At 40.8% G+C, this 20,629-nt stretch overlaps 1 protein-coding gene across 4 annotated transcripts in view; it reads left to right on the top strand.

Moving 5' to 3' along the window:
* The window catches only part of fam13b (family with sequence similarity 13 member B), a 123,561-nt gene extending 102,932 nt beyond the window's left edge, over positions 1-20,629 (top strand). For 2 of the 4 annotated variants that reach the window (XM_050041951.1, XM_050041952.1), the window contains exons 11-24: positions 2,648-2,745; positions 3,803-3,860; positions 4,659-4,785; positions 5,967-6,038; positions 7,140-7,413; positions 7,541-7,685; positions 8,053-8,134; positions 8,894-9,085; positions 11,603-11,817; positions 12,201-12,284; positions 12,373-12,468; positions 12,657-13,027; positions 14,721-14,822; positions 16,159-20,629. In XM_050041951.1, the coding sequence (XP_049897908.1) occupies positions 2,648-2,745; positions 3,803-3,860; positions 4,659-4,785; positions 5,967-6,038; positions 7,140-7,413; positions 7,541-7,685; positions 8,053-8,134; positions 8,894-9,085; positions 11,603-11,817; positions 12,201-12,284; positions 12,373-12,468; positions 12,657-13,027; positions 14,721-14,822; positions 16,159-16,282 (2,040 nt within the window). In that variant the 3' untranslated portion in view covers positions 16,283-20,629. The remainder of the gene's footprint in view (positions 1-2,647; positions 2,746-3,802; positions 3,861-4,658; positions 4,786-5,966; positions 6,039-7,139; positions 7,414-7,540; positions 7,686-8,052; positions 8,135-8,893; positions 9,086-11,602; positions 11,818-12,200; positions 12,285-12,372; positions 12,469-12,656; positions 13,028-14,720; positions 14,823-16,158) is intronic. The other 2 variants (XM_050041954.1, XM_050041953.1) reach the window with 2 other exon arrangements.

Genomic DNA, 20,629 nt, shown 5'->3' with positions numbered 1-20,629 from the left:
CACACGTCACACAAATTCATAGCGTTCACACTGAAGTCATCCATGTATCTCACACACACTAAATGTTAGCATGAATGTAACAAAGGCAGTGTTTGAATCAGATGACAACACATAAACACATTTTTATGAGGAGATTTCCATCAAAAACATAAAATCCTCAGATCCTGACCAGTTGCTGTGTGGGCTGGTGACATATTTCCCATAGCTAACCTCCTTCCTGTCTCAGTCTGTCGGTTCATTCCGAGGCCGAATGTTTGATATTATCAGCACAGTCCATCTTTGTTCTGCTCCGATTGCTACAATAGCTGGAATTCTGCCGGAGCAGCAAACAGATCCGACAACAGACCAGTTTTTACAAATATACACACAGATTAATGAATATGCTCAAACACAGAGGCAGTGTTTTGTTCTTATGGTCATGAGGGAACGACATCAGGCTGATATATACTTGAAAGGAAGTGCTGCTCGATGTGAAGTGGTGAAGAACTTATTTTTGAGATTTGATCAGAGAGGATCTGCATTGTCCACAATCATGTCCAGTATCTACTCCCTCTGTACGCCGGCGTTTCATAGTAGGTTAAAAAATGGGTGAAGCTTTGAGTCCCAAATTCTTGACTCCATACTCTTCATGTTTTGTAAAAAAGTACGACAGAAATCGGAATCCTCTTTTTCAAATCACAGAGGCTCAACTTGTTTTTATTACATACACCTGTGTATCCGATCACTTCAATCAGTCAATTTAATTTAAGAATAATTCAAATTAGAGGTCAGCAAAACTATGTTTATAATGTGAAAATGTAGATTTAAAATTAAGCAGAGCTCTCAGGCACTATTAAAAAAACAATTTTTGTTTAGTAAATCTAAGTTAGTTGATGTGAACCAAAATTTAGTTGAGTTTATTTAGTTTAGTTTCTTTATTTCGGTCATTTTCCAACTTACACTACTATCTATATACTGGTAGATAGACAAAACATAAACATTAAGTTAATGTATTTTTTAACATTATTTTTAAAAAAAAGGACCACAAAGATGTAGGCTGAGGCTGTAGCTTATCACACCTGCCCTTTTAGCATTAATTATTTTTGTCAGCTCCCTTTAAATTATACAGAGCAATAAGATTAAATGGAGTTTAATCAATATGGAGATGCTTGTTCATCCAAATTAAAATAAATAAATAAATTACAATGCTCACTGAATCCCTAACAAAACATTACAGTGTTTGCAAGCTAGCTAAAATGTCAGTTTGAGAAGAACTTGTTCGCCAAATTTTTAATGTAGCAACATGGTCAAATAATGGAAAATAAAAAAAACGGAAAACAGCACAGAAAATATTCAATTGCCTCAAGTCTGTTGTCCCTAAATTTTCTTCAAGGAATTTGATTATTTTGCTCAAACCATCTCATAAAGGCAGCTGTTTTAAAGGGTAAACCCCCTTAAGTGTAAGTTTAAAGTTAATTCTGGGTCACATTTAAAGTTTAAGTTTTTAACTAATAATTTAAAGTTTTGGGGGACAAGAGTTAAATTTAATCTTTAGAGTTTAGAGTAAAAACTAAACGGATGCTTTAAGAAAGGTTTAAATTCAAGCTTTCTTAATTTTAAAGTAGTTTGGTTTGTGTGCAACATGATTTAAAATTAAACCTTGCTGTTGCAGCCCAGCCTTAGAAGTTACTGGAACTTCATAAATGTAAAGACATATTTTCACATACATTTTCAGTAAGCCTTGTCTCTGTGGAAATGAAACCCCCTCACCACTACTCCCTCCACCCCACCGCCCCTTGAACCCCCATCTTGAGCCCCAGTGGCTCTCGTCCCAAGAACCATTTTAGTGTCCAGATGGCAGAGGAGAGGTGAGGAACAGATGACACGGCAGACGGAGTGAGATGTGTGACTGACGAGGAACTTGTCACCTCTTTAAACAATCATCTTTAGTCTTTAAATAGATCAGCCAGAGAATGACAGCAGCACCTGTGTGCCAGGCTACACACACACACACACACACACACACACACCATATACTCTCTTTACATAACAGTGTGACATGTTCTTTATCCACAGCAGGTCATGTATACATAGAGTCTTCATCCTGCTCCTCACTACGACTCATTGATTCCACAGGATCATGTGATCGCCTCCCTTACATGTCTTTACGAACACTTTTAACCTCCAGTGTAAAAGTCAAGAGCCATAAATCATCAATAGCCCCATCATAATAGTGTTCATTATAATTATGACAACGAACCCTACCAGTTTTGGTGAGGAAGTTATGAATCTTAGTTATGATGGTAAAAGCCTCTTCACCATGACTTTGGATTTTTTTAGTTGTGAAAGAGATGACTTCATTGTTTTCTTGGTAATTGTGATGAAACATTTATGAATGTTAACGTGTGTGAGGGGGGCGCACTTGAATATTTATTTGTGCTGGGTTTCTATTATTCTAAAGAAAGCACAAAAGCCCAGTGTTCCCTCAGACTGGAAGGAAGTGAAACATCATGACGGGTGCAGTTTTCAACAGCAGAGATGCACCTGTTTGTTTCTCCTCTTGCCCAGTCATGCCTCTTGTTCTGCTTCACTAGTTTTATTTTTATATCTGGTTTCCATTCATAAAAACAGTCAGATTAATATTAAGTTCTTGCTGCTCTTCTCCCAGGATTCATTGGACTCTGGCGCCGCCCTGGAGGAGAGCTCGGGAATGGACCTGGACGCAGAGGCTGTCAGAGATGCTGAGAACAACATCAACACTGCCAGGTGAGCTGGGAGGACTGTCACTTTGCTTTCAAGTCTTTATTTGGTTCAGTGTGACCTCATATCAAGAATATACAAAGTTATCAGAGCAAGATTAAATCATCAAGACCAGAATTTAAAGGAACATTTAAGGCTTGATTTGGATGAAGTAAATGTGATATTTAGCTCAGTGCCAGCAGAGAGAAAACTTCCTTCTTTCCTAAAGAGGAATTTGTTTTCACAAACACATGCAGCGTTGTCACAACGATCACTTGACACCTCATGTTTACTAATCACTCCGACATGCCGTCTCAGCTGGTGCTCGTTTTTACGCTGAAACAGACCTTTATTATCTCGCTCGCACGTATCACACATATTAATTCACACTGCCTGCTCGTGTAGTTTCACACCTCATACGTCATCCTGCATCACGCCTGCAGCTTGTGATTGTTAACGAGCCCAGTTAATGTAGCGTGGTTCATGTGGCACGCAGTGTTAAACTGTAAAAAGGGTTCAAGCAGCCAGTGCTTTAATGCTGTGATACAGCTAATCAGGAAAAATAGGTTAAAGTTAATCAGTGGGGTAAAACGATCAGTAGACAGGGCATTGATTTTAGGTGTGACAAATGTGAGATTTTCTGAGAGGTGAAGCAGCAGCTTTATGAGTTTTTCCCACAGTTAATCATTCTTGATATGGAAAGGCTTTTAGTTGTGTAACTGCTCCTCAGCTGACCTGCCTCAGAGAACAACAGTGTCTCAGGAAGACTCCAAATAAGGTTACAGGATTATGACGAAAATATTTTGAGATCTACAAGTTATCATCATTAAATTGTTCTGGATGAGAGTTAGTTCAAAATGGTTTCACTCAAAGCCAGAGATTTCCCAGGTCTGTGTGGTGGCTGAAGTCTGATCAGGTACATGAACAAAATACTCTTTTATTTTTCATAGCAATAACCAACAAATCAGCTCTACATACCTGAGGGAAAATATCTGAAAGTTATGTCCTGTAAAAATTACAATTTGGGAAAATACTGGGAGTATTTAGTCTCTTGATATCTTATGCATCTTATCTTTGTTTTCAGGCAGGACAATCAACCCTGTGACAACATGGAGCAGACTCACACTGACACCATAAGCTGTGTAAGTACCTAGTGGAATATTATCAGTGTGTCTCAGTGTGTGCTGGCACTAAAATGGTTTCTTTTTTGTTTTTAAGGAGCTTTTTAAATTCAAATTTAATTGAAATACAAGCACACAAGTACAAAAGCTGAGAACAGTTGGGCATATAATTAATTTTAAATGCTGTTATTTCAAGATTGCATGGTTATTATCTTGGATAAAAAGCTCAGTCTCTCATGATAATGGGTCAATTTATGTCGAATCTCCAGAAAACAAAAGGCCAGTTTCTCAACATATAGAAATTATGTGTCACGAGAAAATTAATTTTGTTTTCTAGACAGCAGCTGTCTGGATTTTGATGTTTGTCCGTTTGTGGTGTTATAGTGCAGTAAAATCCTTGAAAGTTTATTCATTTATGAAAAGAAATCAAGGTCCTAAAAGTTTTTTGTTTTTTTTAAATAGACAAAAGTAGATATGAGTCATTGAAAATCTTGAATTTATATATTTTGTGCATAGAAATTGAAGTTCTTTGAACTTTTTACGTAATGTTATAAGTAAATTGTTGTAAAGAGGCTTCTTTTAATTATTGTCTTCTGTAAAGTACATAAAAATAATTTTTTTGGTCTGTTAAAAAACCATTTAGCAAAATATTGCCTCAAATTAGTTACAGTATCTGTCTCCCTACTGTACTTAACGTCCTTTGTTTCCTTTTAATTCATTTCTCTCTTTCTGTCCTTCTATACTCCCTCTTTTTGAATTGTTTCCTTTTTCCTTTCTTCCTTGATATGTTTCTTCATTTCTCTCTTTCTCTTCCTCCAGGACTCAGATTCATGCCGTGATCAGAACGCCAACACCAGTAAGACCAACATGAACCACCTGTCACCATGCCAACCAAACCCTGGGCACAACCCCCACCTCCAGCTCTTCCCTGACAACCAATGGGAAGGTAAGAGATATATAGTCAAGTCATTGTGTTAGAGAAGGAAAAAGTCCAATGTTTCTCTGTTTTGATGTGTTTTATTTATTTATGGATCCACAAAAAAGTGAGAGGACTTATTTCTCTAATGTGGTTTCAAATTATGATTTCTCCCAGGTTATTTTGCCATATTTTTCTGTATGATTTTAAGTTAAGAGCCAGTTATATTTTTAATGATGTTGTCTTAAAAAGCTCCTGAACTGAGGTATCGAGATTTAAAGGTCCAGTGTGTAGGATTTAGGGGCGTCTGTTGGCAGAAACTGAATATGATAAGTGTGTTTTCATAAGTGTATAATCACCTGAAAATAAGAATCATAATGTTTTCGTTACCTTAGCTTGAGCCGTTTATCTACATACAGAGCTGGTCCTTATTCTCAGAGATCACCATGTTGCACTGTCATGTTTCTAGTGTTTTACTGGTTCAGATCACCTGGTCCGTTTGTTTTTGAGAGGAAGAGACCTCTGCAGATGATTTGGCTCCTGGTAAAAACCTCTTAAACAAGGAATCCTGACTGGGAGTTCACACTTGGCAAATGGAAGAGGTCTTAGCTGGTTAAAATCTGCAATCCTCACTGCTTGATGCCACTAAATCCTACACACTGCTCTTTAAGTGTATTTAATCTCAGATTATCTTTTTCAAATTTGACTCGAGGGCACCACAACGTTAAACATTGAGAAATAAAAAATTCATGTGTGTCGAGTCAGTGAAGATTCTCAGTCATCCAGGTCATGGTAATCATAAGTGCTATATCGAAGGCAACTGGACTTGCTTGAGTTTCTTGAAGACGTTTCACCTCTGATCCAAGAAGTCTCTTCAGCTATAACCATTGTTTAACTAATCGTTAAATCTGAAGAAGCCTCTTGGGTGAGAGGCGAAACGTCTTCGAGAAAGTTGCCTACGATAGAGCACTTATGATCATGTGTGTGTCCCAAAAATGTATGATTTCATCACGTTGCATTGCTTAGTTTGTTAAAAGAGATCTTTGTCAGAGTTGTGATCCATACTTTTGTAAAACTCCACTGACTGAATGAATGTTGTTAGGAATGATTGACCTCACTGCTCCTCGTCTCTGCTGTCCTCTCCCTGTCCCTCCTTCTTCGTCTTCCTCCTCTTCTCCTTCCTCCCTCTTGTCCTCCTTCCATCCAAACAGCGTCACCCCCCTCCCATCTCCACCTCCCTCCCATAGACTTCTCATGTATGCACCTGCAGAAAGAAGGCCATGGTGAGTAGCTTCATATCTACCCGCCCATCCACCAGTCTACCTCTCCTCTTCATCCTTCCTCGTTGGTGGTTGCCTGCTGGTTTGGACGGAAAACTTCATTAATACATTCTCACATTTTCAAATGTGCTTGTGTGATACTGATCATAAACTAATCCCTGCATGTGGAACACTCATCTAACACAGCTGGGGGACTCTTTTGTTTTCTTCCACTCATGTTCGCTCTTCCCTCGTGCTACAGGGTCACTGGGCGGATTGATCAGGACACCTTTCCTCTCTCAAAACACTTTTTCCCCTGACTCTGCTGCTCTGTTTCTCATCCCTGTCTCGTTATCGCCACGACCCCTCCCTCACCCTCTCCTTCACCCCGTCCTTCCCCCTTTTTCCCCTCGACTCAGCTTATTAGCAAAACGCTGACAGTCAAGACACCGTTAATCATGCAGCGAGTGACTCAGCAGGGTATTGAAGAAGAAAATGAATTTGTTGTTGAATGTATTCGCTTGACAGCCCCCTCCCAGGCTGTGTGTCTTATTGATATGTACCTCACACGTAAACTCTTGTTAATATTACATTAATTATTAAAATGGAAATAGATGTTTGTTGCTTTAACTTAACATTATGAAGTTAATATTGATTGCACGATGTAATGGCTGTAGAATAATGACACCATCATCATTGTTTAGGTTCCCTATAAGCCTCGCTTTCATTTTGCAATTCTGTACGCCACCATATGTGATCTCAATGGAAAGTGAGGGCTTAATTAAAGGCACAAAGGAAGTGCGTCAACCATTTTGCAACTAAAACAGGAAGAGGATAGCGCTGTTGTTTTCCTCAGTAGCTATTAGTCACCAGTTTTCAAAGAGGATCAGTGTAATTTCTTTGCCATTACTATCCCCAGTAGCGGAAACAGCAAATTATCTGTGGAAAACAAAATGCAGTGTCCTGTGTGGACACTTTGTAAAAGTGGCGCCAACAACAACACCGTTTGGAAACGGATAAAAGTCTGTCTCGGCTTTAATTTGTCTTTTCTCTCCCTCCTCTCCTGACCTTTGTTAACTTTTGCTGACTCACACCTCTCTTTCATTTCTCTCCTCCTCTCTTCAGACCCCGTCCCAGCTTTCAAATCCTGGCAGGATGACAGCGAGAGCGGAGAGGCGCAGCTCTCCCCGCTGGCCGGCCGCATGGTTCCTCTCCCGCTGCTCCCCCTGGAGGAGGATGGCGAGGAGGACGAGGGGGAGGGAGGGCAGGAAGCCTCCCCCTCCTCGTCCCGCTCTCACCATCACCTCCTGGCACGACGCTTTCTCGACTTCGGAGTGCACGGGGCCCAGCGATTCCTCCAGCAGGACCCGGACGCCACCTCACCCACCAAAGCACAGAGGTACGATGCAGCTGCTGCTCGAATCACTGTCTCATATTAGCTGTGTTCTGTGTGTGTGTTTAAAGTCTGTAATCGCACCTCCAGTCGTTTTCAGTTCATTGATGTAGATGTATCTCTGTCACTGCAGGCCGCGGCGAGCATCATTTGGATCCAAAGAGGCGATGAGAGGAGGAGGAGATTCAGTGACCCATCAACTCACCAAGAAGCTGCAGCACCTGAAGAAGAAAATCAAGCAGTTTGAAGAGCAATTTGAGAAGGAGAGGAACTATAAGGTACAAATACAGATGTAAAGTGACTCTAAAATGACTCCACTTATTTGCTATGAAACATTATGTTTATCACGTTATCATATTGCTTTTTACACATCCAATACAAGTTGTCGATGTTGATGACGTCGTGTACAGGCTACAGTTTAATTTGCCAGAGTTGTCATATTAACAAATGCTGGTTCGGCTGGTTTGAATTGAATCAAACCGGTTTAAGACCGTACACCAGACTGGACCTGCAAAACCAGAAATCAAGTCAACTCTGTTAAAACCATCAGCCTGGTGCACAAATTAGTGTTGTAAATTCTGCAGCTCTGTCATGACCTTGAACACCAACTCTTCCTCTCCCTCCTCCTCCTCCTCCTCTCTGCAGCCCTCTCACGGAGACAAGGCAGCTAACCCCAAAGTTCTCAAATGGATGACCGACCTCACAAAGATCCGCAGGCAGATTAAAGGTAGAACCGCTCATACTTTTTACTCTGAAGATGAATTGTGTGTGTGTGTGTGTGTGTGTGTGTGTGTGTGTGTGTGTGTGTGCTTGTGTGTCGAGGTTAGAGTGTCTGTGTGCCATCCTGTGTAATGCTGGATGGCTTCACCCTCCCCACTCCTAACCTTTGACCTTGATAACAACATTGCATGTTTGCTGGTCTAACACACACACGCACACACACACACATATTCTCATACACTCACATGCCAGGGGTTGACGTGGCTCTCACATGCGTGGCTCCCACCCTCCAGTGTGCTGGTGCGTCCTTGTGATCCCACATCCATTTCTTTGAATTCAGTAAGGTGAAACAGCGGAGGAGACTTTAAGTTACACATACATGAACCTTTTGATTAGAAATTAAAACTGAGGCTGCAGAAGTTTTGTCCTTTGATTACGTGCTGGTCCTTCCCAGCGACACAGCCATAGATGTTAGAGTGTAAACTTTGATGTATCTGATGTATAGAAACAGTTTTCTGCACTTTGTCGTGTCTCTTTCGCATCGTTTCACCAAACTGAACACACCCCATGAAACTCGTCCACCCTCTCATTGTGAGGTGACGGCTCTCCTTTTCCGGAGAACGCAGTGGCCGAAACATTTCTCTTTCTGTTTCAAATCAAAATTGAAAACGACAATAACTCGAGCACCCGCTCTCCACTTTCCTCCCTCCTCCTCCTATCGCCCAACCGACCGATTGATTGATTGATTGACTGATCGGCCAACCAGGACGCCAGCACCACCTTTTACCCAGAAGCACGCTGAGGCACCAGGCTTTGCTCCATTCATACAGACGCCACCATGCTCCCTCCCTCCCTTCCTCCTCCTCCTCCTCCTCCTCTATCTGCTCACCTCCCCATCACACACTCACGCCCCCGCTCCACCCCTACTCAGGCCTGAGCTCTAGACCGTATCACCTCAGTAAGTACCAACCCCTCAGTAAGTAGACATCACATACACTACTGACAGTCACAATGAGGCGGCATTGTGAGAGCATCTTGCTTCTTGTTTTGGTGTGTTTCCTGTTGAAACCGCATGTTGGATGAGACATTTAACCAGAGACAACTCTCAGAAGTGTGAAGTAACAGGAGGAAGACAATGGCAGGTTTTTTTAATTACAGTTTCACTGTATAATTGGGGACGTTTAGTGATAGATAGATAGATAGATAAATAAATAAATAAATAGGCGCTTTATTTCATTGTGACTAAAACTTTACTCCAAAACTTTATACTGCTGGCATTATTCCAATGTAATCATATAGAGAAAAGTGCTGTGGGCACATAATAAGATTATTGTCTGGGATTAACTTTATAATAATACCTGGGACAGTGTTCCTGTGGAATTGAATTTTTTTTTTTTTTTTTTTTTTTCAAAAATAAGGCCTTAATTGGTATTAAAATGCCATGGAAAATAGGCTTCTATGAATATTTCTTTTTCAGACATTCCATTTTAAAATTAAAATAATTGTTAATATTTTATAAATAATTTACTGAATGCCTGTTGCACTCAGATTGGGATAGTGGAATGAATGACACTCATATTTTGTTTCTGGTGGGGATATTCAGAGCAGAGGATCCACTGTCTGCTAGCTAGGGCTGAATCCAAATGGCCGGACCTCACTGCACTCGCAGACTTTGTGGGCACGTTCACGGGAACTCTGGAAGTGCTGAGGGCTCCAAATTCACAATTCATCCAGTCCACAAGGGGCCTCAATTAGACTTCCTGCAGACTTCCAGAGAGTCTGCTTGGGGTGCAGACTTCAGCAGATTTCACTGATTTAAAAACCCACAATTCATTGCAATATGGACGTGACGTTGTGGTTTATTCAATTGTTGAAAAAAACAATTAAATGTATAAAATGGTTATTGATGGTTAGGCCTATTAAATTGCTTGTGTAGGCCAGGAATAATATTCAACCACATCATGACATAGAAATATGTAGGAGCCTAGGCTGTAGAGGGACTGAAAATGCATTTTATTATTGCAGCCTATCAGGCTGTGCAGTGAAATAGGCAAACAAAAGAATAAAAAAAGTTTTTGTCAGTAATGCCCACTTTATTGAGTTATAGTCCTGTCTTTATTTACAAACGTTTCTGTTTTTGAACATGTGTAGCCTGTTATATAGAGATGAATTAATAACCTATGTTTTTGTTCAGTCACAGAAAAAGGCTTTTCATTGGATTTATATCTTGTTATCTGCAGGGACAGATGAGTAGGCACTATTCATCAACTTATATGACATTTACATGAATATGACAGCTAGATAGTTTAACGTTTCTAGGACAAAGAGTAAAACAGTCTCGAGGGCTGTCTATCAGTCGCTCGCAGTCTCTGCCCTCGAAGACTTTACGTGATGACAGTAAATACGTCACACTACGTACAGCTGAAGTCTGTGAGGGCTCACTCTGCAAGTGCAGAGGGTGGACATTTGGATTCAGCTTAGGTGTCACTGTACCTTGGACGACGTGTGGAAGTGCAAATTCAACAAAAAATTAGCTATTTAAGTGAGATTTGGCGACATGCCTGAAACCACTTCCAGGCCATGCATATGAGGCTCGTGTATTTTATGCAAAAAAAAATCAGACTCGGCATGATGGGAATCAGTGAGAAACGCAAAATTGCCAAGAAAACTTGCCAACACCAGATATTTCCCAGCTCTGTTTTTACCCTCGTCTCCCCCACGTATAACTATGTTACAATATATAATCGGCCCAAATTGTCCCTGACTCTGAGTAACTGATGTTGGTTCATGTTTTCTTTTACTCAGCTTTGCTTATTGTAAAATTTGTCTTAAATCAATTCATAGTGGCATTAAAATAGTTTTTATAAAGTCTTAAGTCTAACTTGCAGCTGTAGGAGCCCTGTGAGAATGTAATGCAGTGTAACTGTTCTTGTAAGGAACAGAGTGTAGACCTTAACAACGTATGCTTTCACACAGAGCATGTAAACACACTTGAATAGGATCATTGCAGAGTAAGGTCACGCTTTATCTAGAGAAAATACCCAGCAGGCAGCAGTTGGTCTCGGTCTGTGACATCAGACTGACTCAGGCTTTTAAATGTCTTCATTGTTCATGTTTTAGAGAGACAGACGTCATTAGAGAAATGTTCAGGAAAACTGTGTTTGCTTGTTGTGTTTGGGTTCTGACTGGGTGTGGTGTTTGTGTGTTCTTGTCCGGGGTGTGTCTCTTTTCTAAGCATGTTTCTCCTCGCACTGTGACTGGCTGACTTTAACCACCGCAGCTGTCTGTCAGACTCCTGCATGTCTGAGTGTCCAGTGAAACATGTTTTATGTGCCGTCTGAAAACTTAAGATTTTCTCCCCCCGTTCTCTCTCTCTGAAACCACCTGTTCTTGTCCTGGCTCCTCTCCGTACTTCACCCCCTCTGTCCCCTCCCCCTTTATCTCTCTCCTCATCACTGTTATCCTCCTCCCACAGATGCCAAACACCGCGCAGAGAGCGAGCTTGGCCCCCAGACTCGTCCTCGGAGCAACACCTTGCCCAAGAGCTTCGGCTCCACGCTGGAACAAGGCACTAGCGATGCAGTAGGAGAGGTCAAGGGTCAGCGTCCCACCAGGGAGGAAACACTGGAGCTGATCCAGTGCAGGGTCAAAGGGAAGAGGCAGGAGGACGGCTGGCCGGATGACATCAAGGTTAGCAGCAGATATTTAATCAGGCACTGGATCAGGGCTCAGGTGTCGATGAGATCCTGGATTTAATTGTCAAATAACAACAATGGATTTTTGCCTCACAGCTGTGAACAGGACAGCCGGCAGCCTGTTGACAGCCGACAACCTGGGCTTTTGGCATGAAACATTACATTACCTAGGTTTTAATAGTTTGACTGGGTTGTATTGGTTGCATAAGATGTCACATAGTCAGCTTATTGATCCACAGACAGCTGTGCAACTTTACATTAGCATACGCCACTTAATTGCACAAGGCGTCACTATAAAAAGTGGAACAGTTTGACCAGAACGTGTTTAGTCAAAAGGTTATATCAGTATGGCATGATTAACTGTGTCCGTCTCTGCAGAAGATGACCAAGGAGCAGTTGTCCTGTGAGAAGACGGTCCTTCAGAAGAACCTGCTGCACTATGAGGGTCTGCATGGCCGACCGGTAAGTAACCAAACATCCTATAACCCTGTGAAGCCGTGTTAAAACACACATTTAAACTTGTTTTAACCAGTTGTTCTGTCTCTCTCAGGTGACCAGAGAGGAGCGTCTGGTGGTGAAGCCTCTCTACGATCGCTACAGATTGGTCAAACAGATGCTCACCCGAGTCAGCATCACACCTATCACAGTACGTAGAAACACAACACGACATCTGTTACACTACAGCCCTGTTCCTACCAAACACTTTCGGTATGGTACCTCTGGAAGCAAAAGTAACCCTTCAGACATGGTACCTAGTCCCTCGCACATTAAAAATTAATTCACATACTCTTGTCATTCCAATTCTCCTGCATTAACCTCCCCTCCCTCCACCAGGTGTCCCCCTCCAGTAAGAGGCGCAATCAGACCCTCCAGCCAATCATTGAGGGCGAAACAGCTCATTTCTGGGAGGAGATCAAAGAGGAGGAGGAGGACGAGCGTAAAGAAGGAGAACAAGAAGAGAGGGAGGAGGACCAGGATGAGGAGGAAGAGGAGGAGGATGAGGAGGAGGGAGAGAGCAGCGGTGGGGAGATGCAGAGCTCTGAGGTCATCATGGCTGTCGACCTTGTGACTTCATCTGAGGGATCCATGCGGAGCCAGAACCAACCCGACAGGCAGAGCGATTGTTCAATGAAAGCCAAGATGGAGGAGGGGTCTGGGAAGCTGGCACTGGACCTGCGGCTGTCCAGCTCCAACGCCTCGTCCATGTAAGAACACACACACACACACACACAGTTAATGCTCATCCTCTTATACTTCCACCGGCGTCACACATATCAGTGTTTGTTTACATCTTCATTTCAATTCATGTAAAATTGCACTAATTTTCTAATTTAGTCTAAATTTTTAAGTTTTTCTGTAGAAGACAGTAACATAACGTTCTTTACCACAACATGGAGACTAACTTGCAGGTTGCAGGAGGACAGACATCCTCCTAGGTTGCTCTGGCAAATTGCCCCTGAAGCAGCTCTCTGTGCAGTCAGCTCTAACAGCTGATCCAGGAGGAGACTTCCTGTGTTTGCCTTTGTTTAGACCAGAGTTTCTCAGTGCAGTGGCCCTCTCAAACTTTTTGTGCAGCTCCTGAACATTACATTAAATGCACATATTATATTTTAATCATGCACGGCCCTTTTCAATTCTTTCACTTTCAGTCGTCTACATTTAATTCACTACTGTGTTACTGCATCAAACTGCACCTCCCAACAAGCCTCGCAGTAACATCTTGTAGAATCGTACTAGTTGCATGGCAACCAGTGACAGCTTGCTAATGTGTCAGGAATTACGTTGATTTCTGGCAGCGTAATGTGGAAATGAGATGTAAAGATTTTTTTGTCTTGTCTATATTTTGTTTATTTTTTTCTGCGCATGTGTCCAGTCATACGCTGCTCCGTGAAATGACATTCAGTCTTTAAGACTTTGAAAACCCCTGCTTAAGTGTGTTATAAAAAAAAAAAAATAATAATAAAAAAAAAGTTAAATAATAATAATGCCATTGTATGGTATGTCCCCACAAAAAGCCAAATTCATAGTACAGTATGTCACAGTGTCAAAAATGTCATGGTATAATATGTCCAAAAAAAAAAAAAAAAACTGGCAAAAAATGTCTGAATATTATGTCATTAAAAATGTGAACATAAACTTTCACAATATAGTATGTCATAAATAAACATTTTAAAAAGAGGTCAAAGTTTAGTATGTCTTAAAAAATGTCAAGTGTCATAGTATACTATGTCAAACATGTAATAGGATCATATGTGGGGGAAAAATTAAATTGTAAAAAAATGTCTCAAAAACTCTCAAAGTTCATAGTATGTCATAAAAAAAGTTTTAATAAATGCCATAGTATAGTCTGTGTTTTAAAAACAAACAATTATAGTATAGTGTGTCATAAAAATGTAAGGAAAAAAAAAAGTTTCAAAAGTCACAGTAAGTCTAGTTTTGGCAGTTTTGCAGCAGGATTTTTAACCTTAATTAATTATTAGTCCTTCTTCACTAAAAGCTCTGATGATCTCCGTCTCTGCTGAGGTTGCAGACAGCAGCAGCAGGAATAATGTGACACAGACAGAAAACAGATTTTATCTCCTGAGCCTGTAATCTGGTTAATGTGTCACTGAGCTCACAGCGCGCTCACACACATCAGCTCAGTACGGTACATCAGGTCTCTTACCTGGACATGATCCTGATGGCTGATCCTCACGCCTCCACAGCTCAGTTCCTGCTCAGAGCGACCTCACTTCCTGTCTGGCTTTTCTCTCTGGACTCTGAGTCAAGTTCCAAATGACTGCTGTCGAAAAAAATATAACTGAAGTGATTTAGTCAGTGTACTTCATCTTGTTACTAATAATTACCTTTAACTGTAGTCTCTGTAAATACATCCTCATGTATCCCATCATCCTCCAGGCCAGAGCTGCTGGAACAGCTGTGGAAGGCCAGAGCAGAGAAGAAGAAGCTGAGGAAGACCATCCGGGAGTTTGAGGAAGATTTTTATCAGCATAATGGAAGGTAGGTGGAAGACAGTCGCTCACATGCACACAAACAAAATCCTGTCTGCAGATAAAATTCAGTGTTACTCATCTCCTGAAAAAAATTAAATGATGGATAGACATGCAGGATGACTTGTTACGTGTTCATGTTTTAACCCTTCTTTATCCAAGGAAGCTGAAATACAGTAGTGCTAACCAGGGAAGGCTGGACAGACACACACCAGTCAGCACAGTAAATAACTTTCCAGAGGACTGTAGTATTTCCATAGGCAATGTTAAACCCAGTCTAAAACGAGCTGGAAGTCAAAGTTCCACTAAAATATGTGCCACAATTTTGGCATTTAAAATATCGTCCTGAGACCCTTTTGTTTGCATTTATAATTTCTTCTAGCTATTTGGGATCAGTAGGACCTGATAAGTATAAAAAACTAAACGTTGTCAATGATAATAAAGTCCTAATGTCCTTTAACTAGCTGATGATAAATTCCTTCAAACGAGTACTTTGTAATTAACAGCATCTTAGCTTGTTACCTTTCATAAAATTTGTAGGGTGTATCAAACTACAAACGTTATTAATCATAAATTAGCAAGTTGCAACTATCAGATTTTGTCCATGTTTGTGTCGGCGTTGGCTGCAGACTGACTTGTAAAAACAAGATGGCAGAGACGGCTGCCATCTTGTTTTTACATGGATTAGTGTGTTGTGCTCTTTCTACCACTAGATGGCACAAAAGTGTCCACAAACAAGGACAACGGGTCTAAGTTAAGCAGAATGAAGTATAAGGTCAAGTAAACCCAAAATGTGACGTCCTCATATGAGGACACAGGGTCTCAGGAGGATATAGCTGCTCTAAGATTTGGCCTTTATTTTTATTAATGAGTCACCATAACATCCTTATTGGAGATAATCACTGTGACAGATTAGACAATGATGGTGTCTTCGATTCCTGCTGTAATGTGGCCAGAAACATGTCAGACTACATGTTGAACCCCAGCCAGTTATATATCATCTGTCACAGGCCGTACGAAATGAAGATGGGGGGCAAGAAACAGACATTGTATATTGGGAATGTCAATTACTGTGGTCAGAAGCATCACAGAGGATGTTGTAGTACTAGGCGAGACAAATACTTGTCCTTCCATTGGTTGTCTTCCACTATGAGACACTATACAGGATAAATGACAATGACCTCTGTCAGATTGGGGCCATTATTCAGCTATTGTGTGGTCCTGTTTGGAGAGAGCTGAGAAATGTTCAGTAAAACAGCCCCATAGAGACTCATCAGTATGTGCTGGGCTGTGGAATAAAAGTATGTGTCATTCAGAGGACTCACTATTTCCTCCCTCTGCTGCAGAAATGTTCAGAAGGAGGACCGGGTGCCGATGCTGGAGGAGTACAGGGAGTACAAGAGGATCAAGGCCAAACTCCGCCTGCTGGAGGTTCTCATCAGCAAACAGGATTCCTCCAAATCCATCTAGGCCCGCCCCCCTCAGACACCAGCTGCCACCGCACACATCATCACTGCTGCTGCTGCGAGGACCCACCCAGGACGTCATCACACCTGGGAGGGAGTACAGTAACCACATCACATGACTTCCCAGGAAGTGCTCTCAGTCGGACTTCATGACCTCCAGATGGCGTGCTGCGTTCAGGTCACGGAGAAAAATAAATTAGAGTTACAGTCCAACATGTCGTCATTTAATCTCTGTAAATACTGTTTGTAGATAACGGCCTTCACTGGTGCATGAACATTTCCAGGAATCTTTTAAAGGGATTTTCCTGCATTTTAACGACAGTAAACAAAGGAAAGTTTGGTGGATCCAAGACTGCAGCCAACCACTGAATGTTGATGCTGTCAGTGTAACGACAAAATAATTTCTGTCAGACCAGTAGAAATAAAATGCAGTTAGTAAGCAGTGATTTAATGGAACAATACGAGTTGTCTTAAAAAATAATCTTTAGAACATAATCAATCATATCTTTGTGGAGATAAAGTAAAGGCGAATGTGCTAAAATAACTTTTAGCTGCTGTTTCAGTTCCTGACAGTTTTTTTTTTTCCTGAAAAGGCCACAAGTAAATAATATGCACTGAAAAATCTTGAAGCAAATTTTAAGTATTTTAATCACAAAATCACTTCAATCTTTATTTGTTTAATAACTATGATTATCTACATGTGACGACAGAATTCATATTAGAGATCTTCTGTCAAAACTCCCAGCCTGAGTTTAATTAACAACTAATGTGATGTTAGACGTTCATTTTTACAACTATTTCCCCGTGACATGAATGCAGCAGCAGCACCACCAGTTAAACTCAAAATCACTCCCGTCAGCCACACCTGATCCTCCGCTGCCTCGTCTGACTGCATCTCATCTAAAACATGGCCGCAGTTTAGAAACATGGAGAAAAGGAACCATTATCATCATCATCACTGTTTGTCTTCATCACCAACGTGACTCAAGACTTTGCACTCGTCTTCTCGTGTTTTGTTTCTTTGGGAGAAAAAAAAAACATTCTGACTTTTTAATTTCAGAACTTTTCTTTTCGTCGATCTTTGTGTTTTTTTCCTTCATGCTGAGGAATCTTATCGGACAGCTCGAGGACTGGCATTTTAGACACTCTTCACCCAAGACGCTCTTTCTTTCTTTGGGATGTCGCACTGTGTGAAAAGTCCCTCTTTCGCCTCTCATCGGGGAGTCACAGTTTCTTACAGCGGCCTCCTCAGCGCGAGGAGATCGGTTATTTTATTCTGTCATGTAACATCCTGGATGCTTCACACACTCTGACTGATTTTAAAATTCATTCACGAGTTTAAAGTTTGTGCGTGTATTGTTGAAAAAAAAAAAAAAAAAAAGACGTGTATACATACATGTTTGTGAGACACTGCTGTTCATGTTCTTGAATGAAAAAGAATATGTGTCGTATTCCAAGGAAAAAAATAATTGTATTAACTCCCAGTGTGATCTCGGAGCTGTTTGTGGAAGACTTTTTCTTTTTCATTTTCTATTTTTCATCATTTTCTTCAGTTTTGTTTTACATTTTGGAGATATTTGTCAGTGAGATGTTCACATGGTCGGCACAGTGGTGTTTCTGCTTTGCAACTCTGAACTTCATTTCCCATGAGCCTCTAAGGTGAAAAAATGCTGCTTTTAAGCTGTTGAACTCAGAAATCTAAGTTTTAAAGTCCCAAAATGCTCATCATTTTGATATTTCTGACAGCACTTAAAGGCAGCATTAGACTGAAGATGCTCGTAGGAAACAGTCATATTCAGATTTGGATATTGTCGCAGACATCACGAATATTCTGCACACTTTTGGTGACTGTTCTTGTTGTTTTCCCACTTGTCTCTTCACTCGTTCAGTTTGCTGCATGGTGTCCTGGGGGATTATGGGTGATAAATGCCGAGGAGAGGAGCCAGTATCTGGTCCACGCTGCTGCAGTTTCTTTGAAACCAAAAGCATGTTGGCTACAGGAAGTGGCAGTTTGGCAGAGAGTTTCCTGAGTATCAGTCAGCAGGTGCTGTGCAGCTGATGTGACTGAGTAACTGATGTATCTCTGATGGTCCTGGGTCGCTGTATCGTATCAGTGAGGTGCCAACACTGCCAGCACTGATTATAAACACAAAGACGCAGCTCTGTCTGTGGTTCACTGATGTTTTTTCCCCAACTGGTGAGTCAGTGCCGAGGGTCTGATGTCCACAATGCTGAGGGAGGGAAGAGATTTCAACCCTCTGCTGCGTTTCTGTTTGGTTGACTCTGCAGTCGGAGTTAAATGTCCTGCTGGCAGGTAAAATGAGGGCAGGTGAGGAGGAGAAAATGTGTCCTCTTCATTTCTCTTCCTTGTAGAGGCCATGTTGTCTTGTATCAGACAGGAGTCAAGATGTCACAGTGTGATTTAAAATGCAGGACGAAGACATTTCCAACTATGGCTGAACTTTGTCTTTAGCTAGTGAGTCAGAAGACCAGCTGTTGTGGCAGGTGGAGTTTCTATTATCAGAACCTCTTTGGCTCGTTACTTGTGAGATGTTTAAGGCCGATAAGACAAAGTAGTGCTTTTCTTGGCTGAACCGGTGTACATTTACCTGCCAGAATCAAAGTTGACTGCAGTCTTTTGTCTGTCAGTGGACGGCAGATGCGACGGTTTGGAATCAAAGTTTCGAATGAGTCTGTGTTTGTGAGTGCTTGTGAGGAATAAGAGGGAGGGTGCGGTGCGTTTGTGGGGACGGGAACGTTTGTAGGGTTGATGTAAAAAGATGTTATTTGCACAGCATTCACAGAATGCAGCCCTTTTGTGTTTTTTCATTTGTTATTTCTAAAAATGAAGCACTACTTCTATACAAATATAAATATATACTGTACATAAAAAAAAAAAAAGAAAAACACCCGAAGGAATGAATGTCAGAAATGTTTAAATTATTTCAAACATTACGTTTGGCCCCCTTTGGTTCATAATATTTGTGATGCCCTGAGAATGTGTTTTTTTATTATTATAAATATTGCTATTACTATCATAACCATTATTTTGTGTGAACATGACAACAATAATAATCCTTTTGTATCTACTCACGAACTGTAAAACCAGCTGTAGAAGTTAGTCTGGCACTGTGTGTGGCTAATCAAACCTGAACCTGCTCCGTTTCCTGATTTATTTTTGTCGCTCTGTGTAATATAAGCTAATATAGAAGCAGTACTGTAGTGAGCTTGCATGGCAAAAGAGAACATAATAGTATGAATAACATGATGTATTGTTTATATTATTTGTGCCATGAAGAAGCAGCAATAATAAAGGTTTGCGTGGAGGTTTCACAGTATCGGGTCATGGGTAACTGATGTGTGGGATAGACTTTGTGCGTGAATATTTGAGGTACAATACTTTTTATTTTTTGTTTAAAGTCTAGTTGTTTTCAGCCTGACACCCACATCGTCATACATGGTGTGTTTTTACTACCGTTGTCAGCATAATGTTCATGTTGGCGCTGCTGAAAAACCAAAATGAGAATAAATTTTGAAGGTGGACAGGGATTGAAAAGCCAATGACAGATGTGTCGTATCTGAAAACATTCCAGTTTTTATCATCATTCAAAAAGTGGAAACAGTCCATCGTCAATCTCTGAAGGGCTTTTATTTTAGCTTTTACTGTTTTTTTCAGTCTAACAGGTGATTTGTTTTGGCGCCTCAGTTTTTTTTAGTCAACTTTGTTTAACATTGTGCCTGCAGCAGAGTGGTAAAATTCACATTGTAAACTGTAAATGTATTCTGTCTCTGTCAGTGTACAGTATGTTTCATCTCACACTTACCCATCCGACGTGCATGGTTGTTTCACACACCTGGAATTAACAGCAGAAGTTTCTGTCAAAGATGTCTCACAGGTCACAGCTCCCTCTGGAAATGTTTAAGAAATGATCAGTTTTTTTGGTCAAAAACAACAGAAGAGATAAAGGATGTATTTTACAAGTCTGTGAAATTATTTTTTAGTCAAGAGTGTCTTTAAATCTTTAAAATTTAAAGGAGAAAGTCATTTTGCTTACAGATGTGATCCACAAAGTTAGGACATCACACAACAGATACTTCCTCACATCTTGGATACTAACATTTGCTGTAAATTCCTTTGACCCGAGAGGTTTCTTGCTTCCTCCGGGTCATCTTCATGTGATACTGTGTTTTATCACATCAATATATTGTATGTGCGTATGTATCTATAAATGTTTTCTTACTTGGTGAATGCTTTTTTCTGTTTTTTCTTCATTAACAAAAAGGATGAGAAAATACAATCAGTAACAAACATTTACACATGAAAAATAAAATTTACAAGCTTGCCACATCA

Source organism: Epinephelus moara, chromosome 4 (genome assembly GCF_006386435.1).
Source record: "Epinephelus moara isolate mb chromosome 4, YSFRI_EMoa_1.0, whole genome shotgun sequence".
Classification (NCBI taxonomy): domain Eukaryota; kingdom Metazoa; phylum Chordata; class Actinopteri; order Perciformes; family Serranidae; genus Epinephelus; species Epinephelus moara.
Note: the sequence above shows the minus strand (reverse complement) of the source record. Positions and strands in the feature narration are given on the sequence as shown.